This window comes from Echiichthys vipera, assembly GCF_963691815.1.
Source record: "Echiichthys vipera genome assembly, chromosome: 11".
NCBI lineage: Eukaryota > Metazoa > Chordata > Actinopteri > Perciformes > Trachinidae > Echiichthys > Echiichthys vipera.
The window spans coordinates 22,993,246-23,020,908 of NC_139836.1; the positions used below are offsets into that span (position 1 = coordinate 22,993,246).

A 27,663-nucleotide genomic window follows, 5' to 3' on the forward strand; every position below is an offset into this window, starting at 1 on the left:
TCTTAGGAGTGTATGTTGTTGTTATATATATATATACCTGTATATATACATATATATGTGTGTGTGTATGTGTGTGTGTGAGTGTGTGTGTCTGTGTAGGGGGTTTGAAGAGGGGGTAGGTTTGGGGGGGTTATGGGTAAGTAGTATTTGGGGCCCCCCTCTCACAGAGACACACAGATATTCAAGTTCGAGTTGCGTCGCCTTTTGTTTTCAGGAGAGGGAGGAGGGTGCAGTGGGTCGCTGGATGGCTGGACGGATGGATGCCTTGCTGGGACACTGTGCCCCTGATCACCCCCTCCCCTAAAAAAAATTCCCCCCTTTGCCTCCCCCCATCCAGCCCTCCTTCCCCAGCCAGTGTGCCACTGTATTGTCTGCTTGCAGGCGGGCCGCTTGTTGCTTGCCTTCTGTCCTGCTGTGCTGAGTGCCTGACAAAGGGGCTCTTTTAAATATGCAGACAATCCTCGATCACTTGCACACACACACACACACACACACACACACAAACACACACACACACACACACACGTTTGTCCCTGCTTTCCTTTTTCTCTCTCTGTCAATTCTTCCATGGTGAGACCTGGCCTGGGAGTGTTTCCTTTTTTTCACAGAGAATCAACAAGTCTCCGACATGAAAAGGATACAGAAGGCTTTTCTCCCCGTCAGTGCGGTACGAGCTTTGAATGAATGCTGTTAAAGCATTGCTTTGTGGAGCGGCAGTCTTGTGAAGGCTTAAAGCTGGAATACTGTTTGTTGTGGTCCAAACTTTGTTCTTACTGTATATTTGACCGTCTAAATTTTTTATACACAATAAATAAATAAAATATATATATATACATATATCGGGTGCAACATAAAAACAGCAATCCTTGGGTATTTTTATACACATCATACACAAACACAAGAAGCTGCACACAAACATATGTGTCCTGTATTCTTTAAAAACTGAGCTTTAAGATGGAAACAGCTGTCTTGAGCTGATTTTGGAAGTTGCAACAAAGTCGTGGAGAGTGGTTTTCTCGGCCAAAGCCTGCAGATGTCAGTTTAGAGGCATGGGCTGGAAACTGGTTTGAAAATGTGGCACAACAGCCAAACATCAGGACGCTTCAAGTCCACATGACACTCTTCTCTTTATCTCCTCCCCACCCCTTCCTCCCCTCTCCTGGTACGGGAGCCCTGCTTGGCAGCTTGGCAGAGGCCGCTCCCTCACGCGAAGCAGCAGAGTGCAGGGGCCCGGGTCCCCCAGACAGGAGCCCAAGCTGGTCTCAGCCTCCCAACATGTTGAGCTGGCCTGCCTTGGGCACAGCCAAATGGTTCTGCAGCTGCCCCTTTGTCCCCCTTCCTTAAGTAAACAAAGGACAGAAACAAATTAATGACCTACATTCACAGCAAACCTCGCACGGCCTCCTCACAGGGAGAGAGAGCGCTCAGTTGTCTATAAGCAGATGTTCACTTACAACACTGCAGATTGCAATTAATGATCACCAAGCAGCGCATAACCAAAGGGTAGGGTTGCTGTGTTTTCTACAGCAGTTATCATAATGTCTACTGTCTGACTGAAATGCATTGAAGGCATCACTGAGAGCATTCCCCCTTTAAAAACACAGACTTTTTGAATAGCTTGCACATTCCAAAAAACATAATAATAATAATAATAATAATAATAATAATAATAATAATAATAATAATAATAATAAGGTATTAAAACAGATATATTGTCAATATGCATTCAATTAAATAAGTAGGTTACTTGATACTGATTGAACTCCGCCCGAAACTGAAGCACCTCTAAGTTTCTTAAACCAATTTTGGGTATTCATCAGACAATGTCATAAAGATTAGGCGTGAGCTTATCGCGTGAGTGTGCGTCGGGGGTTTACTGAGGAGACCATCTGGGCCCTAATGAACGCTGCTCCTTGGCCTCTCAGCGCAGGGGCTTTTAAAGCATCTGTAAGAAGCAGGTTTACTGAGCAGCAATACATTAGCTAAAGCTGATTTCTTTACTGGAAAACTGGACTTGAGGAGCTTTGGAATGAGGCTGAGTATGTGTGTGCGTGTGTGTCTCTGAGTATGTGTGCGTGTGTGTCGAACAGCAAGCTGCTGCACATTTTCTTCTCAAATGCAGCCTACACTGCAAACCAGTGCAACAGATATGCCATGAGTTGTGCAGGCACGCGAAAACACAGTGTGCTCTCTTTCTGATACACACACTCACACACACACACACACACACACACACACACACACAGCGAGTGTTAATGCTTACACACGTAAACATGTACACAACTTCCACCCACATCGCAAGTCACTGAGGAACATGATGTGAAAACCTCCTGCACTGGGCCTTCTGCAACCTGTAACTGTGTGTATGTGTGTGCGTACGGGCCTGTGGGCAGCAAATAAGACCGTAACTGTCCCTTAAATATGGTCCATTTGAATATTCAGCTATCTTTGTGATTTTAATGGCAGTAAAGAAACAAAGGTGAAACAGAGTTATAATTAAGGCTGGACGATATAGGTCAATTCATATCTCGATAAGGAGATATATCACTATATTTCATGTTTTCTGGTAATTAAATAGGTCTATATGAAATAAGCACACGGTATAGCCTATTTTTATATACTCTGGTGTGAATTTAAAGCATAATAAATAAAAAGTATTTGATAGTATTTCTCATTTTATTAAGAACTTCAGAGGAAGATTTTCTGGAAAAAAACTTAGTGTTTGCTTGTTAATATCAATTTAGAGTATAAGACATAATTGTGTATGACGGCATCACGGTTCCATTGGAGGAGGATGAATGATCGTATAAAATTAGCTTAAGGTAAAATCACACATCATGATATAAAGTTGCTGCTTGTATTTGCAGGAAAAAAAGAATTTGACACACAAGTTGAATTTCAAGATTCTTATAATTTATTGCAGTTTGCACACAATTTAAAAATGTCAACAACAGCACACCAAAAAGTTACAAAACTAAACACAATTAGAATTTACTCCTCTTGAGAGAAAAAAAAATCAACCCAACTATGATTGTCAAAGCTAAAAATGACTAAAATCTGAAAAAAGGAACATAAACGAAAAAGCAAAGAAAATTTTTAATCTCAAGAGGGAGCAAATATATCTGAAAATCTGCTTGTTTTTTTTCCCAGACAGTGATTGTCCTTTTTCAAAAAAGACTCAGTCACTTCACGCCCAACCCCCCCCCCCCCCCTCCCTCCTTCCCTCCACCCCCCTTCTGCCTTTTCCATAAACTGTCTATGACATTTGAACATTTATTTTTATACCCCCTTTTGTTTTCAAGTAAGCACGGCAAAAGATGGAGATGTTTCGTCAGGGTGGTTACTTCACAGCGTCTTGAGCGGTTGACATCGCTCCCGCAACCTCCACCCCACGCTCACACTTTAAAAATAATCTTTTTTTAAAAAACAGCCCAGACTACAGCAGTTTAAGGCGCTCAAGTACAACCAGAGGAACAAAAAAAACAAGAAACAAAACAGCAGTAATGATGAAAACAACAGCAGGATGGAGTGAGTCCATATGCAGAGACGACGCTGCCAGTGAAGAAATAACGTTTTTCGAAAAGGAAAGAATTAGACGATGCGGTGCAAACTGCCGCAGTGTCACCCACACTGTTGCCTTGGCAAAGACTGTAGGTGCCACCAGATGACAGGGCAACACGTACAACCGCCACACCCACCACATGCACATCAATGGGGGGCGTGCACACACACACACATATACACACGCACATCTGAGTGGAGGGGAAACGTGGCGCGTTCACTTTTGAGTATCTCTGTGTCAAATGTTTTTGGATTGTATAAACGCTTGACCATTATTTTGAAATTCCAACAAAAGAAAATATCGAGATACAGGTTAAAAAAAAAAACAACAAAAAAATGATGTAGCCCCAAACCCAAACACAACATTCACATACAAAAAAATAGTTTTCCAATCACATGATCAAAATATAATAAGACATAATTTTCTGATAAATTCCAGGAATTTATAAATGATTTTAACAACTATTTCCCAACGCTCTGGAGTATCAAATACGTCCGTAGCGTCAGGAATGCATTTTTAATAAAGGCATCTTTTCAGCAAAAAATCTGATTTTCATGTCTTTTAGCTTAAAAAGGTGCATCCAGGCATGCCAATTCTCTCCCATCGATCTCAGAGTACGGATTATGTTTTAAAAGGAAAACACACACATACAGACGTCTTATCACATTCACGCCACTGCGTCTAACGTGGGTTATTGTACTGAATCAGCACGGCACAGCTCGTGACAAAGATATCTGACCCTTCAACTTTCAGCAGGACAGCTCGGTTTCAGCCTCTCTCCTTTTTTTTCTCTCTCCCTCGTTATTCTTCACACTTTAGCCAAGTCGGAGCCACATAACTGCACTCGACAGACCTGAAGTAAGCGCCCAATGAGCAGAAATAATTAAGAGTTAATTAAGAAAGAAATGGCTTTACCACGGCGAGAGCTGGAGAGGACGGAGACGTGAGAGGTGGAACACAAACATACAGCAGTGGAGAATTTGAACGCCTGAGGAGGAGCAGGAGGAGGAAGTGCTGGGTGGACGTAGATCTTCAGTAGGTTAAATTGACTGGTAACAACCAAGCCACACGCTCATAAACACACCCACTAACACACACACGCACACACACACACACACACACACATACATACGCAGCAGAGAGATCAGTGCATATACACACAGGCTTAAAATGCTTCATCATATCGCTTCAACATCCGACGGAAACACATTCGGTAACATTCTTCTAGGAGCCCAGCGACAAACCTACGACGAGTAGAAAAAAAATCCAACTTTTCACTGTCAAAAGTGTTATGTTCAAACATCCCCACCCCCGCCCCCGCCCACACCCCCACCCGATGCAAAAAACACAACTTAAAGGTTTAAGACAAAATCAAATTTTCATGCATTTTTTTCCAAAGTCATGAGAATAATATTCAGTTTTTCAACAGACTGCACCCTGGAGTAGTATTCACAAAGAAAAGGAAAGCCTGTTGTCAAATATTTGATCAATTACAATGTGTACAGTAATACAGCAAATTCACATTTTCATTTTAAAATATACAGGTTTGGACGTCATGCAACAACAGCAGGTCCCATTACAAAAAAAAGTAACAAAATAATAATAATAATAATAATAATCATTAACTTTAAAAAAAAAAACATAACGGATTTAAGATCTAAAACTATAGCAGAACAATATACAACAACCTTAAATTAAATACCTTTTCAACAAGAGATGTTTTAAAGACTGCCGGCTAGATTTAAGAAAAAAATCTATTAATAGCAATAATAATAATAATAATAATAATAATAATTATAAGAATTTGTAAAGGTCTTTTCATTTTTAGAAAATACTTCAAATTGATTGGAAGTGAAAAAAGGAGGCTGTGCATTGCATGAGTGCCATCAGTTAGTCTGTCAGTCAGTCAGCTTTACCCTGAACACACAACACCAAAGAGCTTAACAAGAGAAGCGGGGAGTGCTTCGCCAACGACAACTCCATGCCAGTAGAAAATAAAATGAATACACGCACAACACACTCATACACACTCACGCACGTCAGGTGAAATTTTTGCCAGAGTAGTGCAGTATCACACACACACATACACTTCTTCTTCAAACTGTGTGCGTGTGGTGATCACAGTACCCGTTTAGTGTATTGTAATGCTTTTTCACTTCAGTGTGTTTGACCTGAACTCCTGGAGTGGTGTTTGCTGTCTGTGGAACGGGGGGCCGATACGCTGGCCAGCGTCGGGCTGTTGTGTCTGAGACGAAACACAAACAGAGTGAAAACTCTTCAAGAAGGCGAGACATTCTCACTGGGACCCATGTCCTTAGACGCAATGAAAACCACCAAACAGAACGTATGCCAAATAAAAATAAGAGTTCAGAATAAAATAGAATAAAACAAAATTACCCCAAACAGCAACAACAAAAAAAACTCAGTAGTAACATTTTCATGTGCTATTAAAGTGCAATTGAATGAGATTTTGCGACACACAAGAACATGACTCACTTGAACCCCAGATATCAAACTTTGCCACCTCCCTTTCACCTCCCCATGCCTCTCTGCTCTTCTTTTACTCTCCGCTCTCTTTCCCTTTATCAAACCCAGCAGTCTGTTTCTACTTCCACAGTTCCTGGGAGCTGTCCTCTATCGCCCAATCCCTGACATTGGGCAGTGCCAGCGGTTCACTCTTCACTGACAGCGAGTTGACCAGTTCGCAATGGAACTTGCGAATGTGTCGGTAGAGGTCCCCGGACTGCGTGAAGCGCCGTTCGCACCACTTGCAAGCATGCGGCTTCTCACGTGTGTGCACCACTGCGTGGCGGCTGAGGTTGTGTGAGTATTGGAAGCTCTTGCCGCAGGTGGTGCAGGTGTATGGTTTCTCACCGGAATGTGTCCGCTCGTGGCGCTTCAGCGTGTACATGCAGGAGAAGGTCTTGCTGCAGATGGTGCAGGTGGGCACGTTGACGTCTCCAGCGGGCTTGGAGCGGATGCCCTCCTGCTCCCTGAAGTGGGAGCTGAGGTGAAGCTGGAGGATGTGCGGGGAGGGGAATACCTTGTTGCACAGCGGGCACATGAAGATCTGGGTGTGTTGAGCTGACAGCATGTTGGAGACATAGGGCAGCAGGGAACTATCCATGCTGGCCACCTCGGCCTGGGCGCGCTCATTTTCACCCCCCATAATGTCCTCATCGTCTGCTGTGGCCGAAGGCTTCTCCTCGCGCTCCAGCTCTGAGGCCAGAGAGGCCTCTCGCAGAGCGGACAGGTGTGCTTCCAGGCCGAGCCTCCGCTGAGCCGACAGAGGCCCTCCGACCCCGTGGTGGGTCAGGCCCCCGTTGGTGCTGGGAACCGTTGCCTTGTTGATGCCGCTGTGATCCATGTCATAGTCCCCGCCTCCCAGCTCATCTTCCTCGTCTGAGGCCACACCCCTCTCCACCTTCACCCTTACAGCCAATGGGCTTTGGAGGCTATCAGGTGTAGCTGCCCCGCTGAAATAGGACTGGTGGTGGTTAGTGTGGTTGCTACCAGCAATTGGCTTAACTGACAGGTCCAGGACGCAGTCAGCTGCATCGTTTGCCACCCTCCTGCCCCTGTGCCCTCCACGAGAGCTCACAGAGCGGTGGGATCTCTGTGACAGGGATCCAGAGGAGCTGGTGGGGCTGCCTGCCGGGGAGAGTAGCTTTCCTCTCTCCGCCAGCCCTTCCCCACCCTGCATCTCTGCCTCGCCACGTCCTGGGCTGGTTGTAGCCATGGCTGGTGTTCCTGATCTGTCTGCAGACGGCAGCCTCAGCCACAGCTGTCCTGCCTCAGCCTTCCCCTCCTCCTCTTCATCACTGTGCAGCAGGTCGGCAGTAGCAGGTCTGCCTGTAGAACCCTCCGATAGACTGTCAGCCTTATCAGAACAGCTGGACCCACCATCCTCTTCTCTGCGCGTGCTGTCTGCCTCCGTCGTGGCCTTCTGCTTCAAACGCTTCTTACACACCTTGACAATGTCATACATGTGCAAATAGCTGGCCGCTGCCAGCACATCCTCTACGGGAAGGTCCTGGAACTGCAGCTTGCCCTCATACATGAACTCCAGTAGCAGGGAAAAGGCCGGGGCTGTGACAATGTCGTTGTTGAGGTGCACCACGTCTCTCTTGTCCAGCTGGTCCTTGTAGAACAGGTGAAAGTACATGCTGCAGGAGGCCAACACAGCCCGGTGGGCCCGAAACTGGGCATCGCCCACCAGCACCGTGGAGTCACACAGGAAGCCCTGGTGCCGCTGCTCGCTCAGACACTGAAGTAAATGTCTACTGTGGTCTGGGAACTCCATCTTGCCGTCCTCATAACCTGCAGCCACACAGAGACACAGAGGCAGAGTCATAGTTAGATACATCTGATGGAGATCTGCGAGGTCACGTTTAAAATTTACACCAACTGTCTGGACGTTTTTTCAATTCGTTTTGCAAGTTTTTAACTAAGTTTTGCAGTTTAAAAAAAAATCTAGAGATATAAGGAACCAAGAAATGTACACAAAAAGCAAAACCTACAAAAGACTATTGAAATTCAAAGACGAGAGAAACAGAGAGATTTAAAAAAGAAAAAACAAGTCAACAATCTTCATTTAATTTCTAAAAAACGAAATATGTGATGATGAGATAGCATTCAGGTGAAGTGTAGAAATGATGGCCGTTCTTATCATCACTTGGGCTAAATACAGTTTCTGCAAACAAAATTATCGAGGCCAATTAAAAACGGAAAAAAAAAAACAGAGACGCAAGAAAGAGGAGACAAATGCCAAAAACCCATATGGTCTGAGATGCTGAAAACAAACTACAGAGAAGAAGACGAGCGGGCGAAAAGAAACATAACAGGAGAAGATAGGTCATTAAAAACAAGAAGACAGAGAATTAAAAAAAACATAAAAGTGAATTAAAATAACATAAAAACATACTGATACCACGTATATTTAAAATGACTATATATTTTATGTATATGATAATAACCTATGCATAGCCTTAATCATTTTACTCACAATCACGTTAACATTAATATTTCTGCTCAAACACCACGCAGGCAGCTGTAAAGTCATGCATACGTTTGTCTGTGCATCGCCAAATGTTCAAATAATTCCCATAATTATCTACTTTATCCAGAATAAATAAGAAAAGAAGAAAAACTGATCATTAAAATTGAAATAATAGTTATTTGAAAAGAATCACTAATTCAGTTTTTACCCACAACAAGACTTAATCTCAGGTAAACCAGCAGCGACAGATGCTTCTACTCTGTCTCTCCGTTCTCTCTCTGTATCTCTCTGACTCCTCTGCCTGCACTCCTGGATTGTCGCTGCTCCTACGCTGGTTATTTTTATTAACCCACTTTGGCCTGGCCTGGCACAGCCCTTTTAGGTAACCGGCTTTCAGCTATACACACTGTCCTCACGTACACACAGCACACTCACACACACACTTAGTACCAGCCTACCTACCAACCACCTCCACAGGCTAAGTCGAGCAGGAGAACTGGCCAATTGAAATAGCACTGTTGAAAACAAAACAGCTTGTCCCTCGTTTAACCTGCGAGCAGCGGCTTTAGGTACAAGATTAGACGAAGGGGGGGGGGGGGGGGGGGGACTGAAAACTGTAGTAGCAGTTATGCTATTCAAGTGTCCTTAACAAAAGAGTCGGTAGAATTTATAATAAATTAACAACTAAATCTCGGATCACAGAAGGCAATAACGAGACTGAAATCTGTAAAATCATTAAGTCCCACCTGTTAACCAAGATGATTTGTCCCGCCTGAGAAAATACATGGGTCCCGCTCTGCACTGTGTTAACCAAAGCAGTTAAATCACCTCATTTGAATGAAGCTAAACCAAGAATGTCACTGTGTGTGCGAGACTGTGTGTGTGTCATGTATATGTGTGTGTGCTCGCCCTCCGGCTCGTTCAGACCGCTTTTAATGAGGGGGCTTACGGGGACAAGGGTGTACCACCTCCCACCTCCAACCCCCCACCCCCCTCTGTCCAGCCAAACCTCTTTGCCACCTCCTCCTTCCACACATGCACACACACACACACACACCATCCGTCACTCACACACTCCTTCCCCATCTGAATCTTACAAGAAAAACCCCACACATCCGCCCCAAAGTAGAAACTGCCCTCTTCCTCAACCCCCTCACCCTCCGCCCACCACCACCACCCAGAAGAGAAGATTTACAATACAATCACTGTAAGTGCCCTGCTCGTCACAGCATCAATCCTAATCCTTAAAGATGGCTAAAAATAAAGACGGTGGTGGCGGCGGTGGGGAGGGAGCCGTCAGCGGAGGCTCAGGAGGGCAGCAGCCCGTCACCCGGCCCGCACGGCCCGGCCAGTTAGCTCAGGCAGGGGTCTGAGAGAGAGAGACACAGAGTGGCAGTGAGGGAGAGGGTGAGAGAGAAGCTGGGACGGCCAGGGAGGGAGGCTTACCCACATCTGATCCAGCTGACGGGGGCCATATGGCAGCTGCTAGCCAGATAAAGAGATTAAGACTAGGAGGGAGTGCGATTACAGCTGTCTAGCCAATTCAGGCAGCTCAAATCTGCAACTTCTAAATTAGTCTCCTCTACTCCAGCCGACAGGAGGGGGAAAAAAGACCGCACATGCTTTCAAGTAATTTTTCAGCGAGTTAGAAAGCAAAAAATGATTAGATGATTACGACTAAATGGGAGCTGATTTCATTTTAAGCTTAAAAGTTTGTCATTTTTTTGTTTTTTATAATAACTAAAAAAGCAATGTTGATTTTTTTTTTTGCTCAAATTTAACAAATTTAAAAAACAATTAAATAATTTTTTCTCTTTTATCTAAAAAAAAAAAAAGCATTTCACTTTTTCACTATTATAGTAAATAAACTGGGGACAAGCATGAACTAAGCTTTGATTTAAAATAATGTTTTGTCAGTTGTAACTTTGCTTTCAAATAATGAGCGTCTGAGCAAAACGCCTAACGAGACATAGAGGAAACAAAAATGCAGAAAACAGTAGCTGAGTTTTAAATGCAGCTCTCTAGACTACAAACTCAAGACACAGCAGAGAGCTCCGGGACCGCAATCACACCTCAGACAGGCAGCACCAACACGAGTTTACTACTCACCAGTAGCTTCACACAGCGCTCACACTGGTTTGACACACAGATCCCCACAACAAAACAAAATAACTACTCCACTACCCGAGACTCTCCTACTCTACTCACTCTGCCAGACACACACACACACACACACACACAAAACAATACCTGCAGCAGTATGCATCAACTTGATTAACTCCACTGTAGAATAGCTGGGCTCTCTGGCTGGGAATGGCTGTGTATCCCTCTCTCCCTCTCTCTTTCTCTCTCTCTCTCTTTCTCTTCCTCACTCGCTCTCTCTGAATCAATGAGTGGGTAGAAGAGGAGAGAAGAAGAAGAAGAAGAAGAGGAAGAAGAAGAGGGAGGCAGTAAAAAAAAAACACGCTGTTCAAACTGCGAGGGACAGATGCAAAGTGGAGGAGATGTTGGAGGGGGAACGAGATACCACCTCCCTCCTCCTCCTCCTCCTCCTCCTCCTCCTAACTGGCGCTGATCGGCAGCCACAAACACACACACACACACACAGCGTGCACACACACACACAGCACTAACTCTCCCAGGCTGCCGCTGAGACTCACAATAAAGGACTGGGGAGGGGTGGAGGCGGTGGAGGGATGGAGGAGGAGGAGGTGGGGTGGATGGCAGCCTGTCAGCTGCTCTGACATCATCCTCAGATGGAGATGCTACCTCCAGCTGTGCTCTTTCTACAGCCATATGCTGCCTCCTCTACACTCCTGCCACCAGACTCCTCTTTCATTCTACCAACACCAACACCACGCAACTTTGTCTCTCTTCCTCCCCCTTTTTCTCTCTGTCTCTCTGGGAGAAAAAAAACACAAGTCTACTAAATGCTGTGGGATGATGAGTTGGATTTTGGAAAAAAGAAAAGAGTTTACTCACAAAATCATGCAACTACAACTGCCACCAACAGGAAAGGGAAAGTTTTTAGAGTGAGCTATATGCAGGGGTTGTGAGTCAAAACTTCTATTTAATATAATTATTAAACCATTCCCTCTTTCTCTCCATATATCCGTCTCCTTCCAGCAACCATAAACAAAGGCCAACACAGCACATTTGCAACTGACAGACGCACGCAGCTGATATTGTTTTCCACTTCTTTACGGTTCAGCGCCGCTGCCTCGTCTTGTATTCATTCATTCACTCATTCATCCATCCATCTCTCTATCTATCTATCCACCCACCCCATCGCCCCCCGACCCCCTTACTCGGACCCTTCGGACAACTGACAGGAACAAAAATGAAACGAGGAAACAATGAGAACAAGTCATAAAGAAAGAACCTAATGAGTGCAAATCCTAAACAAAAGGCATACAAGCCTTTAATAAGCCGGGGAGAAACTTATTACAACAGCATTATTTCGCTTTCGTTTTAGTGAAAGTGTGCACGTATGGAGCGTGTGAATGTCCAGTCATTTAATAAAATGCGAGTGTAGGAACAAAACAAAACAACAAAAACAATTAATGCACGAATCTCACAATAAACCTTTTAATTATAAGTATAAAGGACTAATACAGAATACACTTATTTTAAATGATCGTCGATCATTTAGGCTATATCGCACGATATTAAAAAGACAAATATGCACGCACATTAATAATATAATTGTTTTGGAATTATTAAATGTTAATTTAAACGGATATATTTCTGGATGATAGCCTATACGTCAACTTTTCCTCGAAGTTTTGCAATAAAATCGACAGCTTAATGACAAAAAAGACTTAAAATAGGTTTAAAGGTGTAAACATTTGGTCGACTCTAACTTTGACAACCTTTAAGAAGCTTATGTAAAAATGTCTGTGTCTGAGACATTAAATTACCAAAACTAAACTTTAACTAACTTCACCGCTGGAGTTTCACTTAGCATCCTTAATTACAGTGTTAGGAAGTCGTGTGTGTGTATGTGTGTGTGTGTGTGTCTGTGTGCGTGTCTCTGTGTGTGTGTGTGTGTGTGTGCGTGTCGCTGCACGACATCTGATTTCAATTTCTGTTTTACTTTGAAACATTTTACCGTCGTGACAGCGCTATATATCCAACACTCGGGACACGTATAAGAAGTCAACAACGTGACGAATAAGTTTGCTATAAATGACACCAATACGCCAGTTAACTTCATTTAAAACAGCTACATTTTCAGATAGAAAGTCATGTTAACGGCAGGGCTGTAAACTGTAACAACGCGATAAGAGTGCAATTAATTTCTCAGCAGAAGAGACACAACAAACACAAGAAAGACAGACATGTCAGAGGCACACTGACCCACGCAGCTAGCACGTATAGCTCTGTCACGGCTAACAAAAGTATAAGCGAAGAGGCGACAATGTTGCTACAATGTTGCGTTATTTACGTTCGAAAGGCCCCGGTGCTATGACAACAGAACACCGAGCAGGGAGAGCAGCGAACATGGCAACAATTCGAACGCGGAGACAACACAGCAATGCTAAAGGAAGGTTTAGCTACTTTTTCCCCCTCCGTGTAACCCACCCTCTCTGCTCCTGAGCCTCCTTTAATCGGACTCCGGTATTAAAGAGGTAGCACTTACAGACAACACGGTCCAGCGTCTTCTTCCCCGCCGTCAAATCCCTTTTTTTCCTCACAAAACTAGACTGACTTTGGACTAATTTCCATAACAGGCTGCCGAGGCGGGCAGGCGAAAGGGACGGGGAGTCTACAGCACTCTGCGGCGGCCAGATGTTTCCGAGCTTGTTGCTGCTTCAACTCGGGGTTGGGAAAAAAAAAAAAAAAAAAAAAAAAGGAGGCGAGTTGACTGGCACGGCACGGAAGCCAATGGTGCCGGCGAGGAGGAAAGTGAAGGCAAATTGGAAGCGGCCCTCTTAACAGGGGGAGAGAGGGAGGGATGTGTCTTCTTCTCTCGTCGTCGGCGTAGGTTGACACCACAACAGCAGCAGCACACACACAGTGAGAAGGCAGGGGAAGGAGGAGGAGAAGAAGAAGAAGAAGAAGCTGGGCCAAACCAACTGGTTCTGCGAGTCAGAGGCGGACTGGCGCAGCGGAGAGCGAGAGAGTGGAGAGCGGCGCGGTGTGGCCTGGGTACTGTAGTCAAGCAGGGGGGGTCGGCGGAGTGGGGGTGGAGCTGATGTGAGCAGGTGCACCACCTTGACAGGGGGAGGGAAAAAAGAAACACTCATGCTTAATGGCTAACACTGCATTGTTGAAATGATAACAGGTTTTAGTTAGGGTATTGTTGTTGGCAAAGATCTTAGGTGTTAATTAAAGACACAAAACAGGTGCACCACTTCCAGAGTCTGGATAAGACACTGTTAACTGTTCGCAGTGGTGGAATTTAATCAAGTAGGATACATTTTGTGCACATTTTTTTTTTAAAGATTATTTTTTTGGCATTTTTCCAAGCCTGTATTATATAGGACAGACGGGAAATGGGGTGAGAGAGAGGGGGGGAGACATGAAGCAAAGGAGTCAAACCCGCGGCCACTTCCTCGAGGAACTTCAGCCTCTTTACATGGGGTGACCGCTCTAACCTCTCAGTCACTGGCCGCCCCACATTTGGTACAATTTTGAGGTATTTGCACTTCGACTTTGCTACACTTCAGCGGGGAACTATTGTACTTTTTACTCCTTTACATTTATGTGTCAACTTAAGTTACTTTACAGATTCAGATTAATACAAACATTATCAACAAGTAATATATGTGATATTATTATAGATTAAGCTACACGGCAGTATATAAAGTCATGAAATTTAGCTCCACCTTTACAAAAATAATGCAACATTATCAATGATTATAATCCAATAATGTAATAATAAGTACTTTAACATTTAATAATAATAATTATAAAAATAATACATTTTATTTGTATAGCACTTTTACGTTTTCTTTATTGTCAACAAATCCATGAAAGGAGTGATCGATTCTGATTTTAACTTCTTAAAAACAATTTGCTGCTCTTTTCTTTTTTCTGTCTGTTTTTCAGATATCTTAAGACATTTTCAGATATCTTAAGGTTATGGAGAATTATCTTGAGCTGGAGTGAAAGCCATTTACCTTTTTTCTGACTGATTATAACTTGAAAAATAATGATCAGATGAATCATTGATGAAATGACTGATAGATTTACAATCACCATATATAATCACTCAAAAAGGAGAGGTAATTGACTTGGGAAAACACTAAACATACAGAGAATAACCTCCTTTTGGTTTCACAATATTTCATGTTAGTGTCTGTCAACAGCAGCATTGATTACAGTTCACAGGGCTGCCTTCACTTTGTGATGGGCTGTCAGGTTGTCAGTCTGAGTGGAAAAGACAAACTCTTAGTGGCAAAGACTGTGGATGTGGTGGGAAATGTAGATGTATAAGGCTGGTTTGTTTTGTGAAAATACAGGAAGAGATGTGCTTATTTGATTCACTGCACACAGGTGATTTGACAGCATTATCACATTTTTAAAAATACCCCCAAAAAATGAATGAGAGGAGTAACAAGGAAAGTAAGTCCAGTCTTATTTAAATGAGTAATGTGTACAAAGAAGTGATGAATATAACAGGTCCCAGTATCTCCTCCAACATTACTGAGACTATTATTGGAAACCTATGGCTGTGTGCCTTGATGTAGACACGTCAAAGCTTTGTGTGGCAAGGCCTGTTTAACCTGTAAGTTTCACTTCACAATAAACCCGTTGTTGGGTGTATTATTTGAACTGGATTGGTCTGTTTCTTCCCTGACAGCTGACTATTTTTTATAATTCATTATGTTTATGACTGCAGTGGTTTTCAAAATGGGACTCCAGATTTTATGTGGGATTGTATTTTTTTCATATATCTGCCTGAGGAGGATTTTTTTTTCCATACCTGTTTTATGAAAAATGTATTTAACAGTGTAGTGCTGCAGAGGCAGAGACATCTGGGTTGCAAGTTTCCTACATGACATCCAAGAGAACAGCAAATCCAGGACGCAGAGCGCCACCAGCAGCAGTGTTTCTCCCTGTCCAGGAAACAATAATCTGTCTCACAACTTTGAAGAGTGGGATGTCCAAGTGCTCCAACCGGGTGCAGCCGCGGGACTAAAGGGGTGCCAGTCAGAAACACAATGAACAACAAGTTAATTGTTTCAAAGCAGGCTTGATCGGAGACAAAATCTGGTCATTCATAGTGGTAGTCGTAAATAGACCAAATAAATGTTTAATACACCCTAAAATGACGACTGATCAGAGGTTTCTCTCTGCTGCTGCTCATTTTTAAAAAGTCCTTTAAAATGTGGGTCACTGAGACAAAAACCTAATCAAACTTCTGTCATGGGAGCTTTGACGTGAAAAAGTTTGGGCAGCTCTGGTTGCCTCAGTGAGTCTGCATCCCCTAAACCTGTCCCAGTAAACTAATTGGCGTTACTAATAGATGGCTGGATGAACTGCAGCCCTGCGTGGTAATGAATTCACACGATCCGGTGTCATAGCTGAAGGACTGGTTAAAATGCAAATGAATGATGACCCTGTTGTGTGTCTATCAATTTGGGAATCCATGTTAGCAGCGCACCACAATGAGCCCCTTGTTCCCGCAGGAAAAAATACAATTAGGCCCACGGACATGAACAGTTCAACATGAGGCCTGTACAGAACTTTGGATTTAAAGACAGACTTTCAAAAACAATTTGCTAATTTCTGCAATAAATGTAAAGTAGTTCAACCATTTTTTCAAGGGTAATTGCAGATTTCACTTTTTAAGAATCATTTTCTGTCAGCTTGCAGGGGGATGTGTTGCGTGACTCACCTCGCTGTCACACGCTCTCTTTGTAGCTCCTATGTATAGAGGGAACTTTAAAGTGAAAGATGCACTTCAGATAGCCTTGAATGTGTGTGAATGCCTCAAGAGACTCCTGTGCAATTTTCTAAACTTCTTCCTCTGCTCTTGTGTTCCCCTCTGATCCACATATTGTTTTGTCACTGACAGATGCCAGAATACAGCCTAGTGTGTGTGTGTGTGTGTGTGTGTGTGTGTGTGTGTGTGTGTGTGTGTGTGTGTGTGTGTGTGTGTGTGTGTGTGTGTGTGTGTGTGTGTGTGTGTGGTGTGTGTGTGTGTGTGTGTGTGTGTGTGTGTGTGTGTGTGTGTGTGTGTGTGTGCAAGAGAGAGAGAAAGAGAAAGAGAGAGAGACAAATAAGCAGAGCCAGCCTGATGTTTGAAATTATCTGTACTACTATTTCATCCTCCCCACAGCTGAAAACTACAGAAAAAGCTGAAGGTAGACAGAGTACAGCAACATGAAAAGACCAATATGCAAAGCAGAGCTTGTACACGTTCACATCCAAGTTTTTGTTTAGATTTATTTCTCTTTTTCTACTTGAAACTGAGAGGAAATTAAATGCACTATCCACAAATAGTTTAGTGGGAATCAGTCAGACCTTTATCAAATCTTCAAACTGCTCTATCAGTCGTTTATTTCCTTTAAGTCTGAATTAGTACAAATGTAAGAAAGTCACGTACTGTGTAGAGCCAGGCTAATTTGTTTGTTGTCTCAGTGTAAATACAGCATTGCATTGAGCTGATTTTCTACTTCCCACCTCAGGAGGTCGCTGTAGATCCCATGTTTTGATTCTCGCTCTATTCAGTTCGATGCAATGAATCTTTGGTTGGCATGACATTTAAAAGATATGTTACCGAAGCAGAGGAATGTTATTAATACAAAAAGAAGTACGTATGTAAAGGCCATGGACTGGAAAAATATTCAGAACAGGAAAAAGAAGAAAGGAAATGATGTGTATTCATATATGCATGTGTGGATTATGGGACGGTGGGCCCCTGGGCACAGACGTGCAAAAAGGCCCCACCATCTCTCCTACATAGGAGCAAGAGTGACCCAGTCTGTTTGATGCTTTTGCCTCTTTTTTTGTTGTTGTTTTGTGTCACTTTGCATTTGTTACACGTTATCTGTGGTCATTAAGTGTTTCTTTGTGGTCATTTAGTTTATCTTTGTGGTCATTTTGTGTTTTTCTTAGTGGTTGTTTTGTGTCTCTTTCTGGTCGCTTTGTAGTCTTTTTGGGCCTATTTGCAGTTGCTTTGCGTCTCGTTGTAGTTGTTTTGGTTTCTTTGTGGTAATTTTGCATCTCTTTGTGGTCGATATGTGTCTATTCAAGTGACATTTTGCAGGGGGAGGCCAGGGGGGGCCTGACATCCTGGGCTTCTGTCCAGTAAGCCCGTTCAGTAATCAATCCATGCATATAGGAAAATAAAGAAAACAGGGTTTCTTATTTCCTCTCACAGCTATGCAAGTGTGGCCTTTTGTTTTCTGATATCTCTGGTGCCCACTTCACACAAAAGTGCAGGATACCAATATTCAGCTTTTTATTTCAATCCCCCTGAAGCAGATATACCTGAATCCAGGTTTATTTTTTGTCTGAAGCAAAGAAAAAAAGCATTTTTACAAATCTGGCAGAAGTAGCAACTCAGAGAAAACCTCTGGCCATCCCTGAGACATCCCGACTGTATGCTTCACAGATTCTGCCTCTTTCTGCCAGCATTAATTATATTTTGCTTGTCAACTGCTTTTTATATTCAAAGGTGTTCAACGCAGACAGCTGTTTGAAATCAAAAGGGATCCTGAGGATGTTTCTTATTTTGCTCAATGAGATGCAGCATTTAAATGGTGTCTAAGAGTGCTTTATGCAGGATTTAATGAAACATTTCAAATACACTCTTATCTCGTGTATATACTGTATATATATATATATCCGTCCATCCTCCCAATCCTCCACAGTATGTCCCACAGCTTCCCTCATCATGCCCGTAATAGAGGCAAGCAAGAGGGGAGACATTCTGGGAGACACTGGCTGGCTGACAGAGGAAGTGGGAGTGAAGGAGTGGAGGGTTGCAGACAGATGTTTGAATCTCAGCCCTGGGGCGATTAGATCAATCCATCCTCTGAGGCAGAGACAGAAACAGAAAGATAGATAGATAGAGAGAAGCAAGCAATGTCTATTAGTACAGTTGGCTGCCCTCTTTCCTCATCAGCATAAGCAAAACCATTATTGATCCAAACACCCTGAATACACTTGGACCCCTGTGAGAAAGAGGAGGAAGAAGAAGAGAGCCTGGAGGAGGTGAAAAAGCAAGAATCATACATGTTGTGTGCACTTCTCTCCTCTCCAGCTAATACTTATAGGGAAAAGTGACAATGCGGAGATGTTTAGGTTGTAATAAGACACTGAAACGAGCAGGACTGTTTCATTTTGGAGGTAACAGAAGATAAATATTCACGTGGGAGGCAAACATTTGTGACTCCCTTTGAAGTGTTGTAGTGTGATGTTTGAGCAAAGTCTGATGTTTAAGAGTCAAATGTCAGAATTACGACATAAAAGAAGCTTGAAAAAAACATTCCTTGCAAGATTTTCTCAGTTAAGTTCAGGACATTTCACACTAACGGCCTGGCAACAAGAAAGATTCAAAGAGGGGAAATGGTGGTTTAAAAAAACACACTCTCACTGGTACTTTTATGGGACACATAAGGAACATTTAAAAGAAAAGCAGTGGAGACCTGAAAGACGGTCTCTGATGTATGGAGGTGCAAGGTAATTTAATTTAAAATAGACAAGTAAAATAACTTTAAATCATTTCTAAAAGACTCCTGAACTCCTATCAGACACTCAGTACAAACTTTTCGTCTGTGTCAGAACCTCTTTTTTTCCAGCTGACTGTGGGAGGATGTCCGTCCATATAGTTTAATGGTCGGATCATCTGGACCCGTGTGGCTGCTGTTGTAGAAGTCTGGAATGCAGCCATTTTGACTAAGTGTAAAATATTCATGAAGTACCAATGGTCGCCCATCTGACTGGCTGGGGAACAGCTGCTGGGTCTCTGTGCCTCTAGAGGTGCAGCATCTGTCCATTTGAGTGAAGTGAATAGTGTTTGTGTAAGAGCTAGCTCAAGTTTACGTGTGTGCTTCTGTATGTGTGTTTCTGTGTGTATGCGTGTCTTTCTAAGCATGCACATGTGTATAACAGTGTGTTAGTGTGTGTGTGTGTGTGTTCGTGTGTGTGTGTTTGTCATGTCTCAGTGGGACTAGACATCAGGAGAGACAACTGTGTATTAAACTTGCTTATCTCCAGATGGTGGAGGATCATTTTAGAAATGATCAAAAAGCAAGTCTCAGTTTTATCAGGATCTGTACTTGTCAATCAAATATCACCCTCACACACACTCTCTTTCTCTCTCTCTCTCTCTGTCTCTCTCTCTCTCTCTCTCTCTCTCTCTCACACACACACACACACACACACACACACACACACACACACACACACAAACACTCACACAGTTGGCTCTGCTGTCTGTGTGATGTGTTAAAGTGAGTGCATATTTTGTACATCTGAAGCCTCTGCCATTCTATATATGTCTGTTTGTGTCCCAGCATCAGCACATCACAGCTCAGCAGTGTGTGTGTGTGTGTGTGTGTGTGTGTGTGTGTGTGTGTATGCGCACACTGTTTGCACCCATGTGTGTGAAGCTCACAGAGAGCTGTGCAGCGTTGGCTGTGGCTGTATGATGGACATCTGGAAGCTAAATTGGTTAATGGCGCCTCCAAGCCGACAGCCAGCCGGCCGTCCCCATCACTGAGCTGAGAGAGTGTTTGTGTGTGTGTGTGGCAGGGGGTAGGGTGAAATTTTTTTTGGGGGGGTGCAGTCTCTACATCTGTCCAGCTGTCCTGCCACAGACAAACATCCCTGCTGGATATCTAGGGGCTTTTCCCTTCCAAATTATTATTTTTTTTGTATTATCTTCAGAGCACACTCGGAACTAAATCAAATTTGTTGTGTTCACAAGACAAACTGCTGGGTTTGAGATAATAAAGAAGCAGGACATTTGGCTTTGATCGCCACACCACAATCCATTGTTGCATGTGACCGAGTTTGTCTTGATACAGCTTGATGTTTAAAGTACTTCCTGTTTAAAGGAACTTCAACCCACACTGGCTTTTATAATGACTCAGAAGCCTACCACAGCCATACCACGGCCTACCACGATAACATGCTCATGGTTGGTAGGTGTAATGTTTACCATGTTCACTGCCTTCATTTAGCTTGTTAGCATGCTATCATAATAAGCACTAAACAAAAAGTGGGCTACATCTCAGGATGACGGGTGTGTCATTTGTTCTGTAGTGGTTAAAAGTAAAAAAATGTACCTGACGATGTTGCTACAGCAGAAGTCAGACGTTCACCAAAGAGTTTACAATTCGTCTTGAGGAGGACATGAATGTCTGCACCAAACAGCGACCTCCGATGCTGAAATATGAAGCCAAAAACTGCGGTTCCTCAAATGGTCGCTTGAGGCTGGCTCCAAAAGTGAGTCAGTCCCCATAGGCTGCCATGTTAAAACTTTACAGGAGAAATAAACAGCCTAGAACAAAAACAAACACTTTAGGTCTCTATGGCTAATTTCTCTTTTCATAACAAACATCTGGGGGGTTGTATTTTTATTCAACTCACATGTTTAAGTTATATTACGGCTTAAAGTAATGCATATTTCAGGGCTTGCTGCTTTGAGTGATGTGTGTGTGTATTCGCAGGAGACTGTAGACTTCATTTGACTCCATCAACGCTCTACTGTGTAGATGACTGATTTAATGAGACACAAATAAGGCAGAAGTGATAATAAACCCTTTATTACCACACCTTTTACTACTGAGGATGCAGCCAGTTTGAATTTCGAGGTCAGGGTTGCTGAGGGAAATTCTGACTTCTTGGTACAAATGAAACGCAATAGCATACGGCAAAATAAATCAATTTAACAGACAAACACAGTATTCTGCGGTTTCAAATACAAAACCGACAAAGAGGTCATAAGAATAATGTAATTACCACATGAAATGCAGCACAATAACAGCAGCACAAGAGGAGAGGCAGCAGGGAAGGTAAAGACAGAGGTGAAGCAGCCAAGGCAAAATAAAAGATTTAACAGCTGACAAAGAGCTGTGAAACCAAGGTTCACCAAGGTTGCGAGCTAAATGACAAAGGACACATATCTGCCATCATTCACTGCAGCAATAATACCAAGAGAGTATATTATATTGTGAAGTGGTTGTGATGTAACTAGTTTAACAAAGCACCCATACCCAAAATCCCTGTAAAGAATCTTGTTTTTTTTTTAACCTCTACATGGATCTTCTATGAAACCTTTTGTTGTAAACATAAATCCTCAACAGCAGAGGAAATAACACAACACTGTTATAGGTATCTGAATACCACAAAAGCTGCCATAGCAACCAGTGAAACGTGGCTATCAGCGCTTTATGGCAAACTATCGTCAAACTGAAATGCTTCCCAGCTCTTTCATATGAGGAGTTCCTTGGATGATTTGTTGTCCTGTTAGACCACATAACAATTATCAGATATCAGGCTGGCTGCAGCTGCTAGATCTGTCCAGGCAGAATACACACACAAACAATGAGAGAGAGAGAGAGAGAGAGAGAGAGAGAGAGAGAGAGAGAGAGAGAGAGGGAGAGAGCGAGAGAGGGAGGGAAACACTTGCATGGACAGAGCTTTAAATACATACTGCAGATGCAAAACAGAGTCCATGCCAAGGTGACACAAACAGCAGAGTGATCTCCTCGCATCTTTATTGTAGGGTCTTAGAGATCATGTTGAAATGAAAAGGGCTACTGTAGCCTCTGTTCTGTCTGTCTGTCTGTCTGCCTGTCTGTCTGTCTCTCTTTAGTCCAGATGTCAGAGCAACTAGCCAACAGCTGCGGCAGGAAATGAGCCCCCAGGCAGTGAAAAGGCTAATACACTTACACACAGAAACCAAAACAAAACATGCAGACGCACACACACACACACACACACACACAAAGATAAACTCAGAAGAAAGCAAGTGGATGATGGACACTGTGCAGGGGATGCAACCGAAAGTCCAAATCTAATAAATGTGTGTTTGTTTGTAACCGTGTATCTCTGTGAACATGTTGCTCCATGTCCCTGTGCGTATGGATATTCACTATAAACATACCCATACAATTCAGTGTGTCAGTATTCATGTGTCTTTTTGTACATTTTTGCGTAAAAGTGTGTGTGTGTGTGTGTTGGGCGATGGTGTGCCAGCCATCCAGCCTGCCTGCCACATCGCCAGCCCCCGAGCCAGCGGGAACATTTGCCTTGTGGCTTCAATTCCCAGGAATGCCTAACCTGCGCCAGCTGTTGAGAACATGTTACCTGTGCCAACAATGCGCCAGCTCTGCCCACCACATCAGCTGCCGCTCTGTCTCCATCTGGGTTGCGAGATTGGATTTGTGTGTGTATTTGTTTATTTGTAGCTTAGTGTATCTTTAACTCTTACCACATCTGTATTTGTGCTTGCATCTGTTTGCATGAATACCTTCCTAATATGGTGTGCAGTGTGTGTGTGTGTGTGTGTGTGTGTGTGTGTGTGTGTGTGTGTGTGTTATGTGTGTGTGTGTGTGCTAGCTTTGGTGTGTATGTGTGTCTCCATCTGTGTGTGCTGGGCCTCCCTTGTCTGCATCTGGAGCAGCATTGAAGAGGCTTTCCAACAAGGCCAGTGGTGGCCAGCCTGCCAAACAGCCCAGATGTTAGTTCTGTAAGCCTCAGGCTAAATGGAGGGAGCCACTCTCTCATTATTCAGGAATAGTAAATTGCAACCACTTTTTTAGCGTAAGAGAGAAAGGAGAGACATGATGAAAAGAAGGGAAGAGATTTTCCTTCACATTTCTATCTCTTTCTCTCTGTCGAGAAAGTTTCAAGCCTCTTTAAGTTGATTTGAAAACTGAAACCAGTGGCTCGCTGTAGGGACGAAATGTATCTAAAACCTCAAGGCATGCTTTGGAAACTCTGTGTGTTTGTTTGTGTGTGTGTGTGTGTGTGTGTGTGTGTGTGTGTGTGTGTGTGTGTGTGTGTGTGTGTGTGTGTGTGTGTGTGTGTGTGTGTGTGTGTGTGTGTGTGTGTGTGTGTGTGCGGTGGTGGTGGTGGGGGGGTAATGTTAAAGGTTGAATATGTAGAATCTTTATTAAAAGCTTTATTTTAAATAATAAGAATACACCGATGGGGCGTTTTGAGGAGAACAGAATGAAAGTATTTCTTTTTCGTAAAAAAAAAAAATATTTAGCCTAAATTAATATCTATTTATATTTTTTGACGGGTTTGACAATTACTTTCTTTGACAATTCACATTCTGTTTACATTGTACCAGCCAATCGCAGCCGGCATTGCGGATTGCAGAGTTGTCTGTTGTTCGGCAAAAGAAACAAGGAATCATTTTGAGTTGAGAGCTAATTACTCGATTACACACTGCTCAAAGAAAGACTTCCTGTTGAAGACTGGCTAACGTGAAATATTGTTGTAAAATTAATGGATTAGATGAAGTAAGTTGTTACCCTGTAGGATTCATCACTTGACATGGTGCAGGCTGATCGCTTGACACACTTGGCAACAAACCTGGCAACCCGACTGCTGGAAATATTTTTTGTTGTTGCGACTACGATCTTGAGACACTGGTGGTGGTGGTGTTCATCTCATTCTCCATATTCAACCTGTAAAGTATTATTCAGGTGCATTTGTCCCAGAGGGCAAAGTTTTTAATAGAGTTTAATTGATTTGAATTGAATTGAATTGAATTGGATTTAATTGAATTGGTGCATATATTCCTCGACATCGTTGATCAAAAGTGTTTCTAGCTGAACCTTTTATATTATTGAATCAGAAATCAGAATGCTAGGTATCTCAAAAGAGGGGGAACGAACAAACTATATGGAATGGAGCGGTTCTATCGGCACCATCCACAACTTTGGACGATGGAAATGCAAAAATAACTTATGTGTAACGTAGTGAGCTGAACTAAACCGGACTGTTCACCAGCTTGTGTCTGTGTTTGTGTCTGTTTGTGTACAGCTGGGCACAAACAGACTTTTTGCTGAAAACAGCTGCATTGTCGAGAACGGTGAGAGTGAATCCAAAAACCTCCAAAAATGATAAACCTCTCTGTAGAGTTGAGGAGAACCGCAGAGTCAGGTGATAATTCTCTGTGGGATTGTCACTACAAGTGACTCCTTTGACATCATGCATTTGGTTATTTTTTTAATATAAAAATATTGATTAGCAGCTTTAAGGTTGGGCCACTTCACATGAACACACTCACCTCCACACTCGGAAACATGCAGGAAGGTTATTTACCACCAACACTGAAGTAAGTGGATGTAAGTGAACGTTTGCATGTATACAATATTACAAAAACCAGACAGACATCAAAATGAAAGTCCTCTCTGTCCTTTCTGTGCCGTCTAAAGCAAACATCCCTCGGAAATATTATTTCTGTAAACAAAAGAGCAGTTTTGAAATTAAAAAAATGTTCATTCACTATCAAAGAATAGGACACAATTAGCTTGATCATTTGGACGGGTGTAGCTGTGATGTTGGGGCAGATTTGGCTGTGTGTGTGTGTGTGTGTGTGTGTGTGTGTGTGTGTGTGTGTGTGTGTGTGTGTGTGTGTGTGTGTGTGTGTGTGTGTGTGTGTGTGTGTGTGTGTGTGTGTGTGTGTGTATGTGTGTGTGTGTACTATGGTAACCACAGAGGTGGCATCTGCCAGGGCGCTTTAGCTGTTTGTGAGATCCATGTGTGTGGACTTCCACAGGGCTTAGAGAACGTCCGCTCCCCCCCCATATGGTGAGCTGTCACTGGGGCAACACGGTGCAGCCCTCCCGTGTGGGACCTCCAGCCAGCCATCAGACTGACCGAGTAAACAACAACTGGACATGGGGTGATGATGCTCTATTTGTTGGGATATTTTTTGGGGATATTATCTCCTAGACCTGTGACGAAAGACCACAGACGACATCAAAACAATCTTTTTCTCATGTGCATTACCTCGGTCATATGTCAGTGTATTTATGCTTCAGTGATATCCTAAAATCTGTTATTTTTGGAAAAACACGTTGTGTCAACAAACTCCATTCCTATACACCCTATCAAAACAGATTTGACATGTTAATCATTTCACAGGGTTTACGTGTTTATAACTGATAGGCATACGGACGCTGGCTTTGACTAAGATGGTTTAAAATGGCTGAACAACGATAGGGATATAAGGTTGTTTCCTTTGAGTTAAAGAAAAGACAGCACATCTAACTTAGTAGCTGTGAATTGGTCGTACTGTAGGTTTCTTTACGTCTAGTCTGCACTGACAACTCTCTATCAAACACGGCATAAGACACATTTGGGAAATGCAAATTGCTGAGAGAAAAACATGACTGAGAGACATCTCCTCCCCTGACAGACATCTTTCTCACATCTGTCTCTCTCTTCCTGCGCACAGATGTTACAGTGCAGTTTGTTCTGAGAAAGGGAAGACGTCTCCTCCTGTGCCTCCCCAGGGAGCAAGTAGCCTGGGGAAAATCACATTTACACATAAAGTGCTAATGTGTCTCTGTGAGCGTGTGTGTCTATGTACATGTGTGTGTGTGTCTTTGTGTGTGTCTGTGTGTGTGTGTGTGTGTTTGTGTGCGTGTGTGTGTATCTGTCTGTCTGTGTGAAGACTGAGAGAGGGAGACACAGAGACATAGAGAGTCTTAAGTAAAGGAGGCGCAGACCAAAAATAGGAAGTGGAAAGATTGGAAACCGGGGGCCCTCGGGGGCCATCAGAGGCTTTAGAAGTGTGTGTGTGTGTGTGTGTGTGTGTGTGTGTGTGTGTGTGGGTGATTACTGCTCTATCCTCTGGCTGTACTCAAACTGTGTGTGTTTTTGGTGTTGATCTCACCCAGTTGTTGGAAAGCCAAACACAGTCTGTGCACCCAGATGTTGACAGATGTGCTGTGAACAACCTGACTTCCTCAGAAACCTGCGCGCGCACAGTGACACACAAACACAGGAGAAATGGGAGCACATATCCTTCCTGTACACCCTCTGGAGACAATCTTTGTGGCTTGCTTGAGATATTGAACCAATATCACAATATTTCCTAAAACATCAGCCCTGCTGTGCTCTTGAGGGACTGCTGTCCACTGTACTGTTCCAGATGTTCCATAAATATCTAAACCACACAGAAATTTGCCTCATCCAGATGTGTTTACTTCATAAGCTGCAGTCTCAGACAAATACAGAGAGAGAGACAGACAGGCAGAGTAACAGCTGGAGCCCCCAGTAGAAGTATAACTAATGCAGCTCTCCCTAGTGGCCTGGAGTGGTTCTTGCACATGCAGCTGTGCACACGCAGTGGGGATGTGGGGGACCGGGGTGGCTCGGCGTGGTGGGACATTTAGTTGTCATCTATCACAGGTCCAGCTGATGTTTTAAGGCTTCAGCTGTAGTTTATCTGTCATCAGATGTGGTTTTCAATATTTATCAGCCATGACATTCACACTGGTATTGTTTTCACCTGTGAATCTGTTCGTATGTGTCCTGGAAACACCTACTGTCGCGGGAACTACCACAGAGGCAGTTGTGAGTATTTTGCCAAGACTGCTTTTCAGTAACCTGCACTGTAACTTCTGAAACTCTAATACTCTTTTTTATGTTTTAAATTACCCTTGTGTGTTTTTCTCCCCAATGCTTTTAATATTTTATGTAAAGCACTTTAAATGACCTTCTTGTTGAATTGTGCTGTACAAATAAACTTCCCTTGCCTTTCCGTGTCTGTCTGCAGCCAGATTCTGTCACTGCAGCAGTGTTGCAACCATGCAGGATACAGTCATGAAACTTTAGAGGTTGACAGATGAAATCAAAATGTTCAGAAATACATGTTATGTTACATATGTGTTACATAATTCTTTTTTTTTAATTTACACAGACATTAGTCTTATCATAAGTTAATCTAAAATCCTGAAATCTAAGATTTGTGTAAATAAAAAAAAGGGAAGAAAAACATTGTAGAGGTGACACAATGGCTGTTCGCAAAAGGTGACAAAGAACAAAGTGACAAAAAAAAAGCCAAATAATAATTTTATTTATCAACCTACAGAAACAACGTAAACCCTGAACGTTGCTTGAGAGAACATCTTATTTCTAATCAAGTTTGTAAGTATATGTGTTCAGCCTA

General features: G+C 43.1%; 1 protein-coding gene across 1 annotated transcript; it reads right to left on the reverse strand.

Moving 5' to 3' along the window:
• Nucleotides 1–4,998: 4,998 nt before the first annotated feature.
• zbtb18 (zinc finger and BTB domain containing 18) lies at nt 4,999–13,357 on the reverse strand. Its single transcript, XM_083922885.1, has 2 exons — nt 13,204–13,357; nt 4,999–7,882 (listed from the first exon to the last, which is right to left on the reverse strand). The coding sequence occupies exon 2, from the start codon at nt 7,863–7,865 to the stop codon at nt 6,168–6,170; it is 1,698 nt and encodes a 565-aa protein (XP_083779011.1). The 5' UTR covers nt 7,866–7,882; nt 13,204–13,357; the 3' UTR covers nt 4,999–6,167.
• Between the last annotated feature and the right edge of the window lie 14,306 nt (nt 13,358–27,663).